Source organism: Rhipicephalus microplus, chromosome X (genome assembly GCF_043290135.1).
Source record: "Rhipicephalus microplus isolate Deutch F79 chromosome X, USDA_Rmic, whole genome shotgun sequence".
Taxonomy (NCBI): Eukaryota; Metazoa; Arthropoda; class Arachnida; order Ixodida; family Ixodidae; genus Rhipicephalus; species Rhipicephalus microplus.
Window position 1 is genome coordinate 187456062 of NC_134710.1, and position 20765 is coordinate 187476826.

General features: G+C 44.5%; 1 protein-coding gene across 3 annotated transcripts; it reads right to left on the reverse strand.

Annotated features, from left to right (window-relative positions):
• Nucleotides 1–618: 618 nt before the first annotated feature.
• LOC119177299 (uncharacterized) lies at nucleotides 619–12933 on the reverse strand. Of its 3 annotated transcripts, none has more exons than XM_075878360.1 (6): nucleotides 12679–12933; nucleotides 11638–11861; nucleotides 8719–8872; nucleotides 6017–6148; nucleotides 4090–4308; nucleotides 619–1479 (listed from the first exon to the last, which is right to left on the reverse strand). In XM_075878360.1, the coding sequence occupies exons 1-6, from the start codon at nucleotides 12782–12784 to the stop codon at nucleotides 1016–1018; spliced, it is 1299 nt and encodes a 432-aa protein (XP_075734475.1). In that variant the 5' UTR covers nucleotides 12785–12933; the 3' UTR covers nucleotides 619–1015. The 3 variants fall into 3 exon arrangements, with proteins under 3 accessions (XP_075734475.1, XP_075734476.1, XP_037284654.2); XM_075878361.1 differs by having other exon boundaries at nucleotides 974–1601; nucleotides 4082–4308; XM_037428757.2 differs by having other exon boundaries at nucleotides 1078–1601.
• Between the last annotated feature and the right edge of the window lie 7832 nt (nucleotides 12934–20765).

The window sequence follows — 20765 nt, forward strand, 5'->3', positions numbered from 1 at the left end:
GCCTGAATTCAGTATGTTCAAGAATTACAATAATTGTGTTAACTTCATTATCAGCTACAACTACAAAAGTAAGCTGTTAGCTGTTGATCCTTCCATTTACTGCTGCCCAGCTCAATGGCTGTAGGCAAATAGGGGTCAAAGGGTAATATAGTATTTTTTAATTATTCACTTGCCTATATTGAAAGTTTTGACATTAGTAGAGTCAAGTAAGCTGCTGGCAGCTGACCATCAACAGCACCAGAGGTGGCATGCTCTTATTAATTCCGATGTAAAACTTCCTAACAAGTGCAAAGAACCATGCTGATACACTTGCATCACTAGAGAACAGTTGTATCCTACCAGAATGTTTTGTAAAGACGAATCTGGTTCTGTTTACATCACAATACGCTGTAGTACAATCCATCACTTTGGTTCATATCAAGCAGTACACATTTACACATAGTGACAAGTCATTTAACTAACAGCTATTGTAACAGAACATAACACAGCTTTAAAAAAATGCAGAAGCTATTATTTGTCAAGCTTCATTTAAACATTTGTACATTATACTAATATCTATTTACAAAATAAAATATATCAACATGAAAATATCTTATACAAATAATAAATAATCATTGGTAAGGCAAATTAAATATTTATTGTTATTTACTGAAAACTAAAAATATTGTATTCAGTTGTTTCTGAAAGATTTCTAGATGGCACAATCAAATAAAAATAAACAGTGACAGCTAAATGACCTCATTTCCTCTTCAGTTTTCAAAGTTCACTTAACTTGCTGCTCAGACGACAGCATTCAGGGCATGCATTTCAACTACTGATAATGCAAGTTACCACATTCTGCACAGTAAGTGCAACACAGAATCTACACATGTAAACTGAATATAAACTATGGCTGCCTCAACCTGTGCAAATTTAATGTTATCCTCGTTGGCCATCTGCTCAGGAACAAATTTTCTTATTGTGGGGGGTGATGAAAGCTTCATTCACCATTTTTAGTTATGACTAGCGCTTTGGCTCAGAGCCAAGTTTGTTCCCAGCCAGTGGGCTGAGAGGAGACAACACTGTGGTGCTGTACTTGCACAGAGTCTGGAGGACGCTCGGTGCTTTTTCCTCGTAGCGTAGAAAGCATGCCAATATGCATGTCCCATGGCAGAGGAGCTCTCTCAACATGCTCGATGGCAAAGCTGGGGCCCAGAACATCGGGCCGACCCCTGGGAAGCGTGTTGGCCCAGGTTTGTGGTGGGGCCTCCCCCCCGTGTGTGACAGCCAGCAAGTCGGGCTGTGATGACAGGGACCCCTGGCGAAACATGCTAGTTGGGGAGACACCGCCCGGAGAAACAGGAGGAACAGCATCCAGTGGCCTTGGCGAGGAGAACTGCTCTCGGCACGCGGACAGGTCGTGCTGGAGGCTCTGCTCAGACGAGCCAGTTGGAGCCGTTGCGGGTCTGGTCACTTTGTGGCTGGGTAGTAGAGGCTCTCCTGGGGAACGTGAAATGTGATGCCGGCCGCTGGGGGGTAGCTGTTTCCAGGATATGGGGGAGGCTTCTCGCAAAGACGTTCGGCAGTGCCCCCGTAAACACCTCCGCTTCCAGGCTGGTGACCTGGGTCACACACACCACCCCTCGGGGGTCAATGCCCTTAGCACACCCCCCGCCCAAAGGCTTGTCTCTGCCCAGTGCCACAATGGCCAATGAGTCCTCCGCAGCAGTGAAATTGTTTCAAAGGTCATGTAAGGTCCTGTGAAGCAAGTGCACTGACTCTCCTATAGCCCCAGTAGCACTGTGCAGGGACAAGCTATCCTCAGACAGGTATCCTGTGGGTTGGATGCTTTCACCGGATCAATATCCATTATCAAAGGATCTTTCCTGGTTATGTAAGGTCAAATTTATTCTGAATGACCATTTCTTGTGCTGCACTTTGTACTTTTTGCCACAGATTTTTTCCGCTAACAAATTTGCAGTTGTGAGATAAAAAATGCAAGTTTCTAAAGAGTTTGGTGGTGTTGGTTTTTGCTATTTATAGTGCGGCACTGAAGTAAATATTGTTTGCTAACCTTGTATTTATGTGTAAAAAAGCTTGATTTGCTCTTAATGTCCAGAATCTTTTACTGAGCCTAACGTTAACATAAGAATTGGCTAACACCATACACTGCGTGCATGAAAAGCTATCAGGCAAAAGTACTGAATAAACTACATAACCTTTCACAAAAAAGCAACTATGAAAAGTACTAATAAATCCCTGCTAAATAATTTTGAATCTGCACACTGAGTTCATTTCATGATCCAGCAGTGTGTCAGGATAAATATCACATGTCTGCCTCAGGAATCATCTTAACAGCATAAAAAGTGTATTGATAAAAGGAGCATACACTGTGTGACATAATTTTATCAACCATCAAAGCTGGCCAAAAATGGGAAAAAAGTGATTTGCTTCGCAAATACCAAGCTATCTCATTATTGTTGAGGGCAACCTGATGTCCAAAAACAAGATCAGGGGCATTTCTCAAAGAAAACCTATCCGTCTTTAATAGTGGACATTTCTACTTAAACCAGATGCATGTTCACCAGAGAGTCTGTTGATCGTGTGCTGTCAGAAGAACAACTCTTAGTGCTTACCTTTCTTGAAGAAGTTCAAGCTTTTGAAAACTGCGAGTATTCATGAGTTATGGCTTTAAAGTAGCTATGCTGTATGTTATATATAACCAATTAAAACACTAATTCCTGAACTTGAGGAGAATTCTGGCCCAATGTAAGCCTGAATATTATGCTGTTTTAATTTATTGCTCTGTCAGGTCTGAAATATTATTGTAAAGCTACCTATAAGCAAGGGCTCACAATCATTCACCAGAGAATGGTAAAGATGGTCCACTACCTCTGATATAAAGACGTAATTGTGTTATGCAGCACATTGTCAGTCTACTTACAAGAATGCCCAACGACTGTAATCTTTTCCATACAACAGTGCTTTGCATCCTGGATACTTATGACCCCCATTTTGCCCTTCAATTATTGTTAGATTGTGTGTGTGAGTCCAAGCAGCGAGCCGGATGCTGATCTGGGACTCAAATTGAACAGTTGCTACTTGATTCGGCTCTTGCATGAAAAATTGCATGAAAACAACCTATTCTTTGAGTTTCCCAATTACATATCATTCTGCTACTCAATATAATTTTAAGTCTTCCAAGGACATTTTAACACTAAATAAATGGTTTGCATTGTTTTAAATAACCTTTACATATTATTCAGTTTTGAATTTTATTTGAATCATTGCAATCACTACTCAATTTGTATATGGTCTAATATCATCATAATTAAATTCATATTAAATTTAAGGGATCACAAGGTGATTGTTTTCTTCTAGACTCAGAAATGCTTGCTGACACAAACATCATATTCCAACAGTGCATCAGTGAGAAAGTGACTGTTGCACTCCCACTATCCTTCAGTGTTTTCTATTAAATGATTATTTATCAGCAGATTCATGAAGCCCTGTGACAGGTCAAGTGTGCATATATTATACAGTGTTGAGAGATGTATAAAAGGACTGAATCTGTATTCCTTTAGGCTGCAGTGGTATTATGAGGCACAGCATGCTGCCAATGGTGCACTTTTCAGAAACACCTATGGGGAAAAGGAGTGGGAGCAAGGATGCATCTGTGTTATTGTTTTATGTTATTCATGCAAAAACAACGTGCAACAAGCTCGCAGAAAGAGCCATGCATTGCTGAATTATTATTGCGCTTATGGCTTCATAAGCACACACTGAATCACTCTACTACAAAGTGCTAACATTACACTAATTTTTATCAAATGAAATAAAGTATTAAAGCCTTGACCCAATTCTTGCTTCCACCTTCACTTTTCAGGCTAAAAATATAAAACCATGTGTATGAACACATTATCAGCAAGACACTATATTTTATGAGTCTTATCAGCATCAGTGTTAACGGATGCCATACACCAACTAGGCATTACAACTAGGCAGGGGTACGTGACCACTGGGAGCAGATGCATCCTCTCCAACAAGCAGGCAGGGTAGTGCGGCAGAGCAGACAGGGGGGAAGCCAGGAAAGCGTCATTACACGCTTACTGGGGAAGGCGCTGTGGTTGGCCTGCAGGGCAGTTGGATGGCTCCCTGGCACAGTCATTGCTCCAGCGGCTGCTTGGCGCTGCTGCTGCTGCTGTTGCAGCCGCTGGCACAGGCACAGGGCGCCCACACACAGCACCAGGCACACCACTATCACCACCAGGGCCAGTGTCACAAAAACACTCACACCAAGGCCAAGAATCTGGCTGCTGGCCATATCATCTGCAAAAGAATGGAGTAATGCAGCTTGTTTTTAAACAGTATGGTCAGCATACGAAAAGGTTAGTATACACTGGGTAGGATAAAGAACACCTAAGGAACAAAAAAATAATGCTTCCCTCAACATAAAAAAAAAGAAAAGATTGCATCTATATCAAATGGCAACTGAATTTGCCTTCCCAGGCACATTCAGTTGCCTGCACCCTGTTGTCTGTGGCACTGCACCCAATATAAACATAGACATGGTCAAAAGGTGCATAACTCTGGCTAGGTCTGTCTGGTAAGAATACAAAGTGGCATCACAGTAACATAAAACATATTTGCATGCTTTCCTTTCAGCAGTATGCATGCTTTTGTCTAATGGCTCAAGTTTTGTTGCCCATCAGAACGTAATTTTTTGTGCTTGTGATTTAAGAATTCACTGCTGAATCTTTTTTTAACCTCATTGCTTCTCACTTTTCACTTATCATGGCTTAACCCATAGATGTATTTGTTTTACATGTTGTGGCTTTAGCGTCGGAATGACACTGCATAAGAGCCAAATGGAATACATATCTGGACTGACAGTATACTGCTGTATTGCAGTGATCATGAAGAACCATAAAGCTCTGTGAGATACACCCTTCATGCTTTATTGGGTGAACAAGCGTCAATGGCGGACCCAGAGGGGCGATAATCCCACCCAAAGTCCATGTCAGCACTCCCCTCCCCTTCACTCCTGTGCTCGTAGTCCACCTCTTATCACCAATTAGTACAGATAAGTAAAACCACTGTGAATGTATATTAACAGTATTCAGGCTATGAAGGAGTTTTTCTGCTAGAAAAACAAAAAAGTTACGACCCCACCTTCCTCTTCAGTGTTACATTAGGGCGGCCCCCCTCCCACTAAAATGAGTGGCTGCATCCACCTTTGACGAGCCCCTGTAAAAACAAATGACATTTAAAGCACTATGATATCAGTGGGCACAGTTGTCACATGCTACTATTCATATATTCAAGTATAATTACTTGTACCAGCATGAGTTTTATAATAAATACCAGTGTTTGCTTTGAGCATGCAAGCAGCTCAAACAAAAATTGCTTCACTACGGAATGAATGACAGCACTCGAGAAAGTTGTAATACAAAAAGGCAAGCCTTGTGCTGACCAATGACTGTGTAACACTTGTCAGACAACAAAAAAGAGTCACTGGAAAACACAGTGTACATGTATTGAAATATAATGCAAAATGCGAAAAAGAAAATGAATTGAAACTGAATGTGGAAATGTTGAAGCAAAAGACTACAGGTTACCGTACTACGAGATGGTTATTTAGCACATCAATAACGACAGCTGCCTACTATCAGTCTTGGTGTAGTGTTTCTGGTGAGGCCATGTGCATTAATAACTAATTACTACTTCTAAAATGATAAGTTTAAAATCTTTCAGGCAAGAAGTAGATCAATAGTATTGGAGATTCAGAACAGATTCAACAGAACTTTCACTTACAAAAAAAGTTTTTCACTACTTTTCTGTGATTTATTCCTAGTGACAAAATCAGAATTATACATGAGCACATTTTTGACATCATAGCTGTGTTTTTGATGCAATAAAAACATACACCATTGCTGAATTCATAGTGTTTATTTTTATGTGTGGCTAATCTACGCATACACCTACACATGTACAATTACTTGACTAAAATGAACCAGCTCTGCCGCTTGAAACTTACCTATGCACAAGGCATGACTTGTCTCGTCACTGTTATCACCGCAGTGGTTAACACCATCACATGTCAAGTTGCTTGAGATGCAGAAAGTGTTACGGCACTCAAAATCCCGGCACTTCAGGTCATGCTTGAGATCTAAAATGTAAATAATAACAATATTTTAGAAATAAGTTTAGGACATTGTAATAATTTATTATAAGCTTATACAGATTGAAGGTTAGTTTTATTTGATAAAACTTGTTTTATTTTTTTTGCCTTTGCAGCAAATATAATTTGAAGGTACTCAGAAGAGAAAAACAATTTTTATTAGATTATTGAGTACCGTAATTACTCGAATCTAACGCGCACCTTTTTTCCGGTTAAGCGAGTTCATAAATTGCATGCGCGTTAGAATCGAGTACGAACAAAAAAATTACGGTCAATCTATTGCCATCGGCAAGTCCAAAATGGCCGCCCCCTACGTGCGTCGGCATGGCGCGTCCGCCGTTTCTGCCTATGTGTTTCCCATGTGCGGCACCTCGTATGTGTGTTGAGGAGTTCGTCATCTAGTAGTGCATTAGCATCGACGGCGTGGAAGGGCCGACTCCAAAAACTCGAGTGCACCACGATGCCGCTTTTAAAAGAAAAGTCATCGCGTGTGCAGAGACGGACGGAAATCTGGCCGCATCGCGGTCGTTCGGAGTTCCCGAAACGTGCGTGCGGGACCGGCGGAAACAAAAGCAGAAGATTGTCGACAGCAAAGCTTCGCTCAAAGGCTTCAGTAGACCACAGCAGGGTCAGTTTCCGCAAATTAAAGAGCTGCTCGGCGAGTATGTGCTTGAGCAGCGAGCGGCCCGTGACGACAGAACTGCTCCAAGTGCGGGCTATGCAATTAGTATTAGAAAAAGGTCTAATGCGGAGCCAGTTTAAAGCAAGCAGGTGCTGGCTAACTAACTTTATGAAGAGGAAAGGCTTTTCCCTCCGAAGGGGAACATGCATATGCGAAAAGTTTTGTGGAGGAGTACGATGAAAAGCTTCACAGTTTTCAGAGGTTCGTCTTAAACTTGCGGCGCAACAACGGCTACCTGCTCGGGCAAATCGGGAATGCCGATCAGACGCCTCTTTACTTCGACATGCCTGGCACCACAACCGTTGAGATGAAGGGGGCGAAGCAAGTTCGCGTGCTGACATCGGTCCACGGTAAAACTACAGTGACGGCAATGCTCTGTTACACGTCAGATGGGCACAAGCTTCGCCCGTACCTCATATTTAAATGGAAGACGCTCCCGAAAGGAGTCGTTTTTTCGAGTGGTGTGATCGTGCGGGCCAGCGAGGAAAATGGGTGCGCCTTGCAATCGATGTCTTACGTTTTTATTTTTTTTTTCGCGGTGAAAATCGGGTGCACGTTACAATCGAGGGCGCGGTAGAATCGAGTAAATACGGTACACTTTTCACAAAACTTGAAGCACAACTGTTGCTGTGAGAAGCTGCCTGGTAAGTGAGAAAATGTGCATTGATTGATTTGTGGGGTTTAACGTTCCAAAACCACCATTTGATTATGAGAAACGTTGTAGTGAAGGGCTCCGGAAATTTTGACCACCTGGGGTTCTTTAACGTGCACCCAAATCTGAGTACACGGGCCTACAACATTTCCGCCTTCATAGTGAGAAAATGTGCAGAAAGAGTATGTGAGAGGTGACACTATTTTGCAGTTCTGCAACTATTGCCGTGGCACCACACATATTGATGGGGTCTCCTAGGGTCTACAATGTGCTTAATTGTTAAAAAAAGGAAGTACACTGCCTTTCAAAGAGGCCAGAGAGCTAGCATACCGAGTTTCAGAAAATTTCATCCGTCCAATGATGAGAAAATACAAAAGCAATAAAAGACGCAAACTTGTGACATCACACTGGCATTTTTTAGTGGAGATATCAGCGTGAGATTTAAACATGAGACCTTGACCTTCATTTTTTCATTTAATAACAAACCTATGATGGTAAAAGAATGAAAGTAGAGTTTTCAAAGAATACCTTGTCAGCCTAAACTGCTTCATTTCTTCAGTTTAGCATCACTTTTGTGTTAGAATACTGTCTGTTGGAAACATTCTCTTTCCTCAATTACAATAACAGACTTGTCCTATATCTTGGAATTAAACTTATACCCCACCTGAATTAACTGAAAATCAAGCAACAGATAATATGCATGCAATATGTTGTAGATATGTATATATACATGGAAAATATACAATTTTGTGAACACTGTAAGCTGCACTGAAGTGCTGTTATTTCTTTTTCAGAACAACTGCACTGCACACAATTACAGTGTTTTCAGGGTCAGGTAGGGCATTGATTGATATGTGGGGTTTAACGTCCCAAAACCACTATATGATTATGAGAGACGCCGTAGTGGAGGGCTCCAGAAATTTCGACCACTTGGGGTTCTTTAACGTGCACCCAAATCTGAGCACACGGGCCTACAACATTTCCGCCTCCATCGGAAATGCAGCCGCCGCAGCCGGGATTCGAACCCGCGCCCTGCGGGTCAGCAGCCGAGTACCTTAGCCACTACACCACTGCAGCGGGGAGGGTCAGGTAAGGCAAGAATAGTCGGCACAACATTGCATGACATAACATTTTCTACTTGCTTCACCCAGAACTTGTCAGTAAACATACAAATCCTACTTCTTTAAAGAGCTGCTGCCTGTCCTAGTCTGTACTGTATCTCACCAGGAAGTGAGCTGTCCTTGTAGGCAGTGATTATTAGCTTGAAGCCATTTCCTTGTGGACTCCAGCTGTCTGTGGTGTATTTGAGGGTCACGTAGTTTCCCTGGGTAAAGATGGTTCCCACATCTGATCGTGTGCTCCGACAAGAAAGATCCACCTGCGAATGCAAACGATGGCAGGGGTGAGGTTTAAACTTCACCAGATGAGTGAAATGATATAAGATTGCTTCCCTCCTTTTGGTTGTCTTCCAGACAAAAGGATTTACAGCCATGTTGTGGTAGAACCATAGAGTTTCCTAAAATTAACTAGAGCAGACTTTGGTGCTGCGATCGTTCAGTGACCATGGGAATGATTGGTAATACACGGATTTTATTTGCCTAGTCTTCATACTTGCGGGCAGCGAATGGCACTTGTGGCTTCATTTATTGCTGTTTCAGTTTTGTTTGAAAGGAAAGAACGAACCCTTTTGAACTTTGTGACCTGATTTTAAATGGTTAGCCTAAAATATTAAAGTGGTCAAGTGTAACCACTGGAGATTAGCTAATTTTGTTTTGTGACAGAACAGCTCCAAGCCACACGCACACACACAGAACCAGAAGTCATAGAATTAGACAAATCCATGTATTACCCATCATTTCCATGCTCGCTGAAGTGCCATGAATTGCGGCTCCCGTAGACACCAGAGTTCCCTCTAGTGAATATATAAGAAACTTCAAGGGTAAAACAGAACAAATTGAAATTTAACTAATTTAATGTGAGATTAGTTTACAGCTTCCATGAAGAGCATTAATAACAATGCACGAGTTTCTATTTTTCTGAGACATAAATCTTCTCCAGGCACAATAATATCATTACAGCAGTACACAACAAAGTGAGAAAAAAAACAACATGCTGACAATAAAAAAAATATCGGTGGCAGTAATTCAATAATCTTGACTGTCTCTGCTGGAGGTAACTGAATATCTCACAAGTCTTGTTCCAACAAGTATCATTATGAAAAAATTGATTGCCTAACTACTACCATGCCAGAATTACTCAGCAATTACAGTGATTACCCAATTCTTATTACTTCCCCTGTACATTAGACACTGGCCTTAAGATGGCAGTTACATCTTTGCATTTTCCATGTAAGAGAAAGTCTTAGCAACCCGTAGCTTTTCTGCTTCTTCAAAATGCTTCCAATGCCTAAAATTATTCTGTCTAGGCTGCTCATAACTATACGACACCAGTTTACACAAGGTGTGCCTAGATCATATTGTTCAGTGTAGGGAGCGTAATGCAAACTTTTGCTTTTTCACAGACGTCCCACTTCTTTAACTGGTTGCAGCACTAAAGCTTCATGTAAATAACATCAACTAACATAAAATAATTAGTGCAAACTCGACTACAAAGAATGGCAATGACAAAATTATAAGTTGCAGAGAAGAATAATATGCTTTTTCTTCTTCATTTATTTTTCTTTCTTTTTGAAAATGTATTGGCCATCTTGAGGCAGCGGGCTTTCCATTTTTCAATTAACTGAGCAGATCTAGCATAGACGTCATGAGCAAAAAATCCCAGGCATGTGCGGAACAAGCAGCAGAGTTGCAGCGAAAGCTGGAAGAGCGGCTTTTCAGAGCCTTTTCTAAACACTGTTTGGGTAACTGCTACTAGCACACTTGCAGGATACCCCCTACATTATAACTTACAATTTCTGTGTAGTAGGCTGGCATTCACTATGCTATTCTTCATCATTCTTGGGAGCGCGGTATCCACTACACACTTGCTAGGAATATTGTGCAATATATTTATGCAATGGCTGACAATGATGAAGGTTGATGCCTGAAGTGGGTATGCGTGACAGTTGATAAGTGATCAAGAACAAGCTTTTGTAATGGGATAAATGACTGGACGACCCACTCTTTAAGCAATTCGTTTTGTGTGACGCCTGGTTGTTCCTTTGATGTTCTGAAACACATTACTACTTACATTAGCACGATTTTTTTCCCGACATCAAGCCTGCCTAAGGCCAGTTTTTAAATGAGTTTCAAGCACCGGCGTGGCTCAGTGGGAGAATACTGGGCTGACACGCAGCGGACTCGGGTTTGAATCCCACTGTGTCCTTGATGTTTTTATTTACCGAGTTTTTTTTTCTTATTTCGTGCAATAGTGGTTACGGACAATGACGGTGTGGCGGCGGCGGACAACTACGGCGCAGTTATGAGATCACAACACTTGTCGCGTGAGTCCTCCGCCACACGCGACCCGTGTTGTGATCTCGTAACAGCTTTCACTGTAAAAAAGGGTTATCATATTAGCAACCATGGAGGTATACAAGTGTTTATGCATACAGCCAGTCATCGGTACATCTCTGAATAAATATACATGCACAGCACAGAAGGAAATTCAAATTAGGCGCATGCGATTTAAAATTTTAAGAAATGTAAATTACCCCATGTTTTCTTGTTTATGGTTGCCAACTCTGCTCCAGCTTCACTGCAAACATTGTCGCACTGCAGTGAAGCCAGCTTGCACACCACAGCACATTTTTTACAAGTCAAGAGGTAAATGAGTGACGCAGCCAGAGATCTACAATCTTCAATTTTGACATATCACTTGAACATACTCTGCTTATATTCTTGAGAGAAGGGGGTGGTGATGTTTGAAAGGCTACACAGCGTTTACGCCAGCCACCCTGTTTTACACGTACACTCAACTACAGTGCCAGGCGCTGCGCCGAGCTCCCTACCGGGCTGCCAAAATTAGGCGCCTTCTTTTTCTTCTAACCACTACTATCACCCTCACTAGGTGTTTCTCCTGCAGTGAGCGTGACATGTTGATGACAAAAAAAATTTTAAAAAAGCATTTTCTACACTTCCTGACATTGATTTTTGGCTCAGCAATACTAATGTAATACGTGTAGATTCACATTATTGTGGGCACCTTGTGATTTCCTATAGCGTGGGCACCATCAAAAATGACTAGATGATCGTGGCAGTCCAAGGCCAGCCTTTCAAAGCGAAGCATGAAGCGTTGCAAGATGGAATCAGTCTGGAAGGTGACGGCGCACTCCAGGTTATTCTCGCTCTCGGATGTCAGCACGGCACCATCAATTTTCTTGTACTGAGGGTAGTGTCGTTCTCCCATGCACAATGATGAGATGTGAACTGTGAACACCAAAACAAACAAACGAAGTGCAGGTTAGAGTTGATACGCATCCAGAAAAATATTTTTGACGAACAATGCCACGAAGTATATATATATATATATATATATATATATATATATATATATATATATATATATATATATATATATATATATATATAATATTCGCGGCAGTGATGAGGGATTATTCTGAAGTAATTTTGATAAACGGCACTACATCATGAATAAGCAGACTTGGCATTAACTACCACGTTTTGCATGGGCTTGAATACGCACGCCACGTTTTATTCGATAATCACGGTCAAGCTATTCACATCATCAGGTAACTATTAGTATCAAGCGTACATCATGAAGCTGTAAGTAGTTGGTTCTGTTGAAAACAAATACGGATAAGCTGGACTGAACGCAGTGCGTGCATGCGTAGCTACGCTCCCGCATGCTTAGTATCCGTTCCACGCCCACCACTTCGCTGCGGCACGAATGCTCGGAGGTGATGGGCGCTGCTCCACGCACGAGCAAACCCGAATGCTCGTCTCGTAAGGCGCCGAGTATGCTTGCGTAGGTCTGTACGGGCCGAGCACGGGGCATAGAGCTCCCTCTTTCCCGTGCAGCGGCCGCGTCCCCTTTATTTAGGGCTGCGCTCAGGGCGGTTCGCGGCGCTTGGGCCCGGAGCCACGCCGCGCACGCCAATAACGACGCCTACGCGTATCATCAGCGCGCATGCATTGTCCCGGCGGCGGCGGCGCGTTTTCCAGCGGCGAGAAAGCGCTATCAGGGCAAGGCGCAGGAAGGGGGCTCCTTATCCGAGCTACTCACAGTACTTGTTCCGGTCCGCGAAGGCACCGTGCCTGCAAATGAGCAGCGATAGCAGCAGAAACTGAAGCACGACAAAGGACCAGTGATCTCGCTGGACGCTCGCCATTCTTCGAGCGCCGGCTGCGGCTAATTTCGAGCGGCTATCACGTCGGCGTCATATTGACTTCCGCTTGCTCACGTACAGCCAACGCCTCCTCGGCTCGCCTCCATGCCTGACGGCATCTCTCGCACCATCTAGGGCTAGCCGGCGCCGCCAAGTGGCGGCGCCACCGAAGTTCGTGGCCCCGCAGGCGGCGATTGGCGGCGCGCCTTTGACGGCCGCTCTTCTTGCAAGGAGGCAAACTCTTGCTTTGACGCGGCGCACGCTTAGCTCCTTGCCACTAAAAATACTGTGCGCAACTTGGAGAATATGTACAGCAGTCAGACTGCCGACAATCGATCGAGCGAGTCTGACACGCGCCCTGAAAACTCCGTGCGGCCGCGCCTCGTGCAACCCGCCCTGCTTTTTCAACGTGCACTGCACTCCGCGGATCCTGCGGCGCCGCAAATTTTGTTTTTTTCGACAGGGACAATGTACAGTCACGCACAAGAAAAAGAGAGTGAGACTGCGCATAGAGCCGCAAAATGATGTTGTTACTGACGTAGCGGGCATACGAGACGGTAGTGGAGTGCAAATTTCCCCAATGAAACAGCGCGCAGGCTGAGGTATTGGTTAAAATGTCGATACGCAGATAGCGTTTAGGTGCAAATTCTAGGCATACAGGGTTCAGTTTCTTGCAGCCAAATTTGGTGTTACTTGACGTCAACGGATGACTAAGTTATATGACTGGTGCAAACATGATAATCATATATGCGTGTCACGTAAAACATGATTACATGCTACGCTCATAGCGTGCTCGCGGCCGTTTCGCTAGCTCCACATATGCCAACTTTGGTATCACGTGACGTGAATAGACGACGAAGGTAAATGGCACGTCCAAACATGATAATCATGACACGTGTGCCATATACAACATGACTACATGTTACGCTCATAGCGTGCTCGTGGCCGTTTCGCCAGCTGCACATATATCAAATTTGGAATCACGTGACGTGATTAGATGACGAAGGTAATTGACACGTCGAACATGATAATCGTGACACGGAAGTCGTGTACGGTATAATTTATGCCCGCCTCGTAACGTTGTGCTGATTTTAAAGGGACATATCAAGCTTCCTCATTCGTACTTCGCATGTCATCGATTCCCACTGTACGTGGGATCCGTGCTTTTTTTTTTTTTGCCAGCGCACTCTACTCATCAGTTTCACGTCAAAGGAAGGTCAGCTGTAACCCATGCTGTGCCACGGGAACACTGATGGCAATAGCTCATTTTAATTTTTTTAGTTCGTTTCTTTGCTCGTTTTGATGTTTCATATGTGTACCCCTATTTGAATGAGAAGAAAAGAAGAAAAATTTACAATAACTATACAAAACCAAAGACGTCACAATACAATTAAGATGCTAGATTTTCTTTCTTTTTTGCAATTGATCTTTTAAAAAGATTGTTAGGCTAGCTAAAAATATGGTTTGACTTTTAGAATTGAAATTTCTTTTTTAAGCGTTAAGTAACCATTGCTTTTCTTTCTCTAAACTTCAGCGATCGTCATAACTACAACGAATGCACATGTGGGACACATTCATGTGCTAATAGAAATGTTCGGAAAGTTTGTTCACTAGGACTGAACACTTTAAGGAATTCGCTTTAAAAAAAAACTAAGAAGAGCTCACCTTTAGAAATTCCCACCCGAAACCGGAACTTTTGTCGTGTTCCGTCCACGAAATATAAACTTCTCCACACTAACACGCTTAGTGCAGAAAAGCTAGATTTACAAAAGTTGAAACATGAGAGGTGGACTCATCCAGTGTCCGACCCCCTATCTGCCGACCGGAATAGGAATGGTCAAATTTTTTTTAGCCGATTAATTGTTAATTTTTAGTCGATTGAGCTTTTGATTGAATAATGACTTTCGACGTAGTGTCTTAATAGATTATTCGACATTTTTATAGGTTCTTTAAAAAGGATATCCAATGTCTGAGAGGAATTGTTTGTGTTTTATATCGAACCAAGTATTTCTCTCATACGCCCGCTAGAGATCACATGCGCATTCGCACCAGCATAAAAATTCGCACCTTCACCTGTTGGACGCAGGGGGCTCATCATCGTTGGGTGACGTCACAGATTCAAGGATCTGGGGCCCTTATCCACGGACGATTGGACAGCAGGTCGTATTTCTTCGAAGCCTGCTTACTTGAGTGCACCGAAATCGGAGGCGCTTTTCAGCGACCACACTAGTCGCTTCGGAAACATGCAGCGTGGCCGAGAGTGAGGAAATTCCGAGAAAGGTTTTAAAAAATAAAGGCGAATATGAAAATGAAGTAAACGAGACGCTCGCACTTGAAGGGTCGGCATCTTTTTCCTGTTTGTCCGATAGATATTTTGCACGCAGAATGACGTGATCTCGCTTGAGAGGTCACCCATGCGAGACTGCACGGCAACATACTGACCACAAACAGACCATTGGCACAGGCATTTGCGTAAAATATTTATTCTGCCTTTTGGCTAGAATAAATGGCAGCTACGCCAACGTACGCCACAGTTATTTCTGCTCGAGCTTGGAGCTTTGGGGAGTGCTTGGAGGTGAACACCGTAAGCGACGAAGATCAGGGCGAGTTCATTTCAGTCACTATGTGGGAGGGCTACCGCCGGCTCCGGGCTCGTTACGGTGAGCCTGGGGCCGGTGGCAGCCCTCCCACAGAGAATGAAACGGCGTACGCCTCCCACAAAGAGCTTGTGTATTTTGCCCATGTACGGGTGACAGGGGCCCTTCGTCGCAGCTCTTCTAAAATCACAAGTGGCAATCCAGCCAGAGTGTAGCCTGATTTTGTGGGTATATAGCATCAAAATAAACTCTCAGTAGCTGTGCTAGTTCAGTTGGTGGTACATCAGACGCGCTATTCGAAGGTCGCAGTTTCGGTCCCTGCCCACGGCAAGTTATCTTTTCACCCACTTTTCTTTCTCCACATATGCATTACAATTACTTCTGGTAGCATACCCTATACTTTCCTTGGCATGATTGTCCGTTAGTTCTTCAGTTCTAATGAATATTATATTTAACGAAGAAAACAAGCCCTTAAATTTACACTTCTTTCCTTCGCTAAACATATACGTAATTCAGATATTTTACTTCTGTAAAATTCTGAAGTGAGCCGAGTCACATCTGGGGCAATGAGCAAAACAAACAATCGATGCAAGGTTAATGCAGATATTTCGGCACAGTCAGTGAGCATCTGCCTTAACTGAGTGACATGGTAATTTTTATTCGCGTCAGTTGCGATATCAGAATATCAATAGAATAATTGCAATATATATTTTCTACCAAGCGAAAATGTGGACCTTCGTCGAGACTATGCATCAAAACACCATCAGGAAAAGAAGAAATTAATTTTATTGTCACGCTCAATACGCCTTAGCGATAGATTTTAACATTAAATACCTACAGCGCAAGTCGGCGTTTTCATTGTGTGTTTTCTGTGAGCGCTAATCAACAGGAACTATCCGTGATTTTTATGTCAACGCTGCCTGCAGATATACCAGCTAGCATTAAGCTTCGATGCACCAACATTTACAACTTCACGCAGTTCGTGTTTGTTGGTGTGCCACTGCAATGAAGGTTTCGATTAACGCATGTGAGATGCACACTCTTCTCTCTCATTTTATTCACACTGGTATTATTCAGCGACTTTACTGTTACAACTTTCTTTTTCTTCGAATCATTTAGAAAAAAACAAACAAGCGAAGTAACTATAACAAACTAATTAACAAACTGTAGTGAAGAAGATGAGTGCTACTCAGAGAGGCAGAGGGTACTACTCTGCTGCGCGTTTCATGGCCGATTCTCCGCGGTGGGTTGAGCCACTTCTCTTGGATACAACCAATCAACTTGACTTGTCGTGACTTCTGCTGTATAAAAGAGTGCTCCTAAACGTCTCCTTTCGATTGGTGGAGGTGCTGGGTACTGCATAATCCTGAAATTACGAAACCACACATTGACTCCAGCAGCTACTCAGTCCACGGACGCAGATCAGTAGGCGGCCGCCTCGGCTCCAACTCCAGCTTGTGCGCGTGCGCTTAAGGCCTAACCCCACATATCCGTTGCAGCGCGTCGGCGCGTGTCCATTTGACGCGGCGTCCAGCCCTTTCCCAAATGTAGAGAGAGCGTGCGGCTTCGAGTATACCCACGAGCCCACTATCTCTAGAGGGAGAGGGTGCAGCGCCGCGTAAAAAAAAATCCTCGCGCTGACGCTCTGCGAGAGATACGTGTGGTCAGGCCTTTATCCTTTGGTGGGGAGAATCGTGTGTCATCGGCTATCAGAGGAACGATTGTGTTAATTGCCGGGCCCACAAAGGTCACTTAAATCGGTCGCTGCACAGGCCCTGTTTGCGGAAAGAGCGCGCTTTTTATATACAGCGAGGTATAACTACTGGGACACTTGTTAGTTTGCACTCATCTGTACCTGTGAATACGTTTTGTGCGTCGTTTTTGTTTAAACGGCGCGTTACGTCTCGAGCGATAAACGTTGTTAGTTCGTTCTCGTCCTGTGTGGGTTGTGTTCGTGTGTCATTTGTGCGTGAGCAGCACGCTGCACGTTTCGATCTGCTTGCCGTTCTTAGCGTGACATTAGAAGTTGTTGCTATTGCATTCCTTGCTTCGCCCTTGCGACGAAATAGTGACTTTTTTCCGCCTTATTCTGAAACTGGTGTTCGCCGCAAGCGCTTCCCGATTCTTTCCAGCGTTTTGACCAATAAAGATGGATCAAGTTCAATTTATGTTTCAAATCCATTTCCTTCGAGTACGGAGAGTGGCTAAGCCTTGTCGATGACGTTGATCCCTGTGTCGTCCCGTATAACTCGGCTGCGCTTCATATATGACGCTGTTGGTTGATCCTCGTCACCCTTCTTCACCATCATTCAACGACGCAATTTCGCGCTGCATCGACACCAACCTTACGGCCCAGCAGCGCACCGACATCGCACCGCCCTCCTTGAGCGCTTCCGCGCCAGCTTCGGCCACCAGCAGCCAACTTTGGGCCACGCTTCCTCAGTATCTCACCAAGGCGACGCTGGATTTCACGCTCCTTTCCGTCAGCGTCCGTATCGGGTGTCGGCATCTGAGCACCGTATCATCGCGTAACAAGTTGGTGACACGCTGAATCGCGGAGTTATGAGCGCTTCAACAGCCCGTGGGTCCCTCCGGTCAAGATAGTTACGAAAAAGGATGGCTCAATAAGATTTTGTGTCGACTAACGCCGGTTGAACAAGATCATGCGCAAAGATGTTTACCGTGCGCAACCTCGCATAGACGATGCTCTGGACTGCTTACAAGGTACCCAGTTCTTCTAGTCACTAGACCAGCGCTCTGGTTATTGGCAGGTTACGACGGCTAATGCTGATCGCTCCAAGACGGCCCCGATGGCTTATACGAATTTAACGTCATACCATTTGGGCTCTGCAATGCGCCTGCCACTTTCGAGCGCATGATTGACAACATCCTCATTGACCTAAAATGGCGGATATGCCTGTGTTATTTACATAATATATTGTGATATTTTCAAGCGACTTTTCAACGCATCTTCAGGGCCTTGAGACCATGCTCACTTGCCTCACCTCCACCGACCCACATCTCAACCTAAGGAAGTGCTGCTTCGGCACTCGACAACGTCTAATGGGGCCATGTTGTATCTAGAGATGGCGTTCATCCGTATCCGACGAAACTTGATGTCATTGCCTATTTCTCTTAGCGAAGGCCATAAAAAAACTTCGCAGCTTCCTCGGCTTATATTCATATTTTCGTCGTTTTATTCGAAACTTTGTCTCCATCATATCGTCCTTAGCTGACCTTCTTCGCCACAACCACGACCTTCCTGGCTGGTCGTCGGCTTATGATGATGCATTCGCATGTACACTCCGCCACCTTCTTAAGCCACCTCATGGCCTGCGACATTTTGATCCTCTTGCCCCGACGGAAATCTGCACGGAAGCCAACGGGGTTGGTCTCGGTGCTGTGCTCGCCCAGCGTAAACCTGGATTTGATGAGTACGTCGTCTCCTACACCAGCCGTGCGCTCACAAAAGCGGAAGCCAACTATTCAGTCACAGGAAAAGAGTGCCTAGCCATCATATGGGTCATAGGCAAGTTTCGACCTTATCTTTACGGGCACCCATTTAGCGTGGCAGAACACCATGCTCATTAAAAGAACCCACCCCATGGCTTGCCCGTTGGTCACTTCGACCACAGAGTACGACATTCACGTCATTTGCCAATCTGGACGAAAACATTCTGACGCGGACGCTTTGTCCCTACAATTTGGTGACGAGTCGCCGTCTTCGCATACTTACGACGTATCTGCACTTTGTGCCAGCGACATGCTTCAGGAGGAACGCAAAGATCCCTGGATCGCTTCACTTCTCAACTTCCTGAGTCGACCCCCCTCGCAACACATTCCTATAGAGGTACGCGCCGTCAATCACAGCACTTCGTTATCCGGGATGGTTTGCTATACTTACGAAATTATCTTTCCGAAGGCTTCTGGATATTCCCATACATCTCCGCTCGGACATATGTGCCTCCTTTCGCGTAGACCCACATTGCGCACATTCTGGAGCGTTAAATACTTACACCCGCATGTCTTACCGCTGGCGTGGATGTATCGCTTCGTTGGTCGCTACGTCCGTTCCTGTATCGCTTGTGAGAGCGCCGGAAGAATCCCACTCCCCGTGCACTATACAGCCCTTGTCCTGCCCGTGTTGGTATTGATCTGTACGAACCTCTCCTGAATACACCTGCTGGAAATCATTGGATAATCGTTGCCATCGATCACCTCGCGCACGCAGAAGCTTAGCCCCTGCCTTCTGCGTCGGCAAGTGACGTCGGTTATTTCATACTGCATCCCATCAGTTTACGTCATGGTGCACAGTGTCAGCTGCTGAGTGACTGATGGAGCATGTTTTTGTCGAACGCAGTCGAATCGCTTCTCAAGAATTGCCAAATCATACAGCCATCGCACAACCACGGCGTATCATCATCAAACTAGTGGCATTACAGAACGATTGATTTGATTGATATGTAGGGTTTAACGTCGCAAAACCACCATATGATTATGAGAAACGCCGCTGCGGAGGGCTCTAGAAATTTCGACCACCTGGGGTTCTTTAACGTGAACCCAAATCTGAGCACACAGGCCAACAGCATTTTCCCCACCATCAAAAATGCAGCCGCCGCAGCTGGAAGTCAATTCCGCGGCCTGCGGGTCAGCAGCCGAGTACCTTAGCCACTAGACCACCGCGGCGGGGCATTTCAGAACGATTCAACCGTACATTAGGATAAATGCTGTTAATGCACACCGCTGCCAATCACTCCAACTGCGACAATGTTCTCACTTATGTGACGTATGCGCATAATACTGCTGCACAACAGAATTCTCTCTGTACTCCTACTTTACGGACGCGAGCCCACCTGCACTGTCCCTCCTTACCGCCCGAATGTTGCCGAGTTTACGACGGTGTCACAGGCTGGTGATACGCGGAAGAGTGTCGCCAGCTTGCCCACTCCCTCAGTGTACTGCTGACCAGTAACGCCATAAACACCGCCGTGATAGCCCAAAGCCTCCGGCTTCTTATGCTCCGATGACTTCGTCTGGCTTTGGATCCCTTCAACCACTCCTGGTCTCTCCACGAAACTTCTGCCCGAGTATCACGGCCCTTACCACGTGGTTAAACAAACATCTTCCGTAAATTACGTAGTAAAACCACTCTGATGAACGACGCCGTGGATGTGAGACTAGACCACCTAAAACCGCATTACGATCACTCTATAGCACATCAGTCGACAGGATGGCACTTTTCCAGAAAGGAGGAAAATGTAGTGAAGAACATGAGTGCTACTCAGAAAGGCAGAGGGTACCACACATGCGGGAAAGAAGACGTTTGGTTGGCTCGGCACACACGCTGGTCTCGCCATTACCACTTCACTTGTCCTAGCTGCTCTTCT

Excerpts from the sequence above, each read along its gene's own strand:
- LOC119177299 (XM_075878360.1), bottom strand. The coding sequence starts at position 12,784 with ATGGCGAGCGTCCAGCGAGATCACTGGTCCTTTGTCGTGCTTCAGTTT. Across the intron at positions 11,862-12,678 it reads CGCGGACCGGAACAAGTACT|TTCACATCTCATCATTGTGC; the intron begins GTGAGTAGCTCG and ends TGGTGTTCACAG. Across the intron at positions 6,149-8,718 it reads CAAGGACAGCTCACTTCCTG|ATCTCAAGCATGACCTGAAG; the intron begins GTGAGATACAGT and ends TTTACATTTTAG.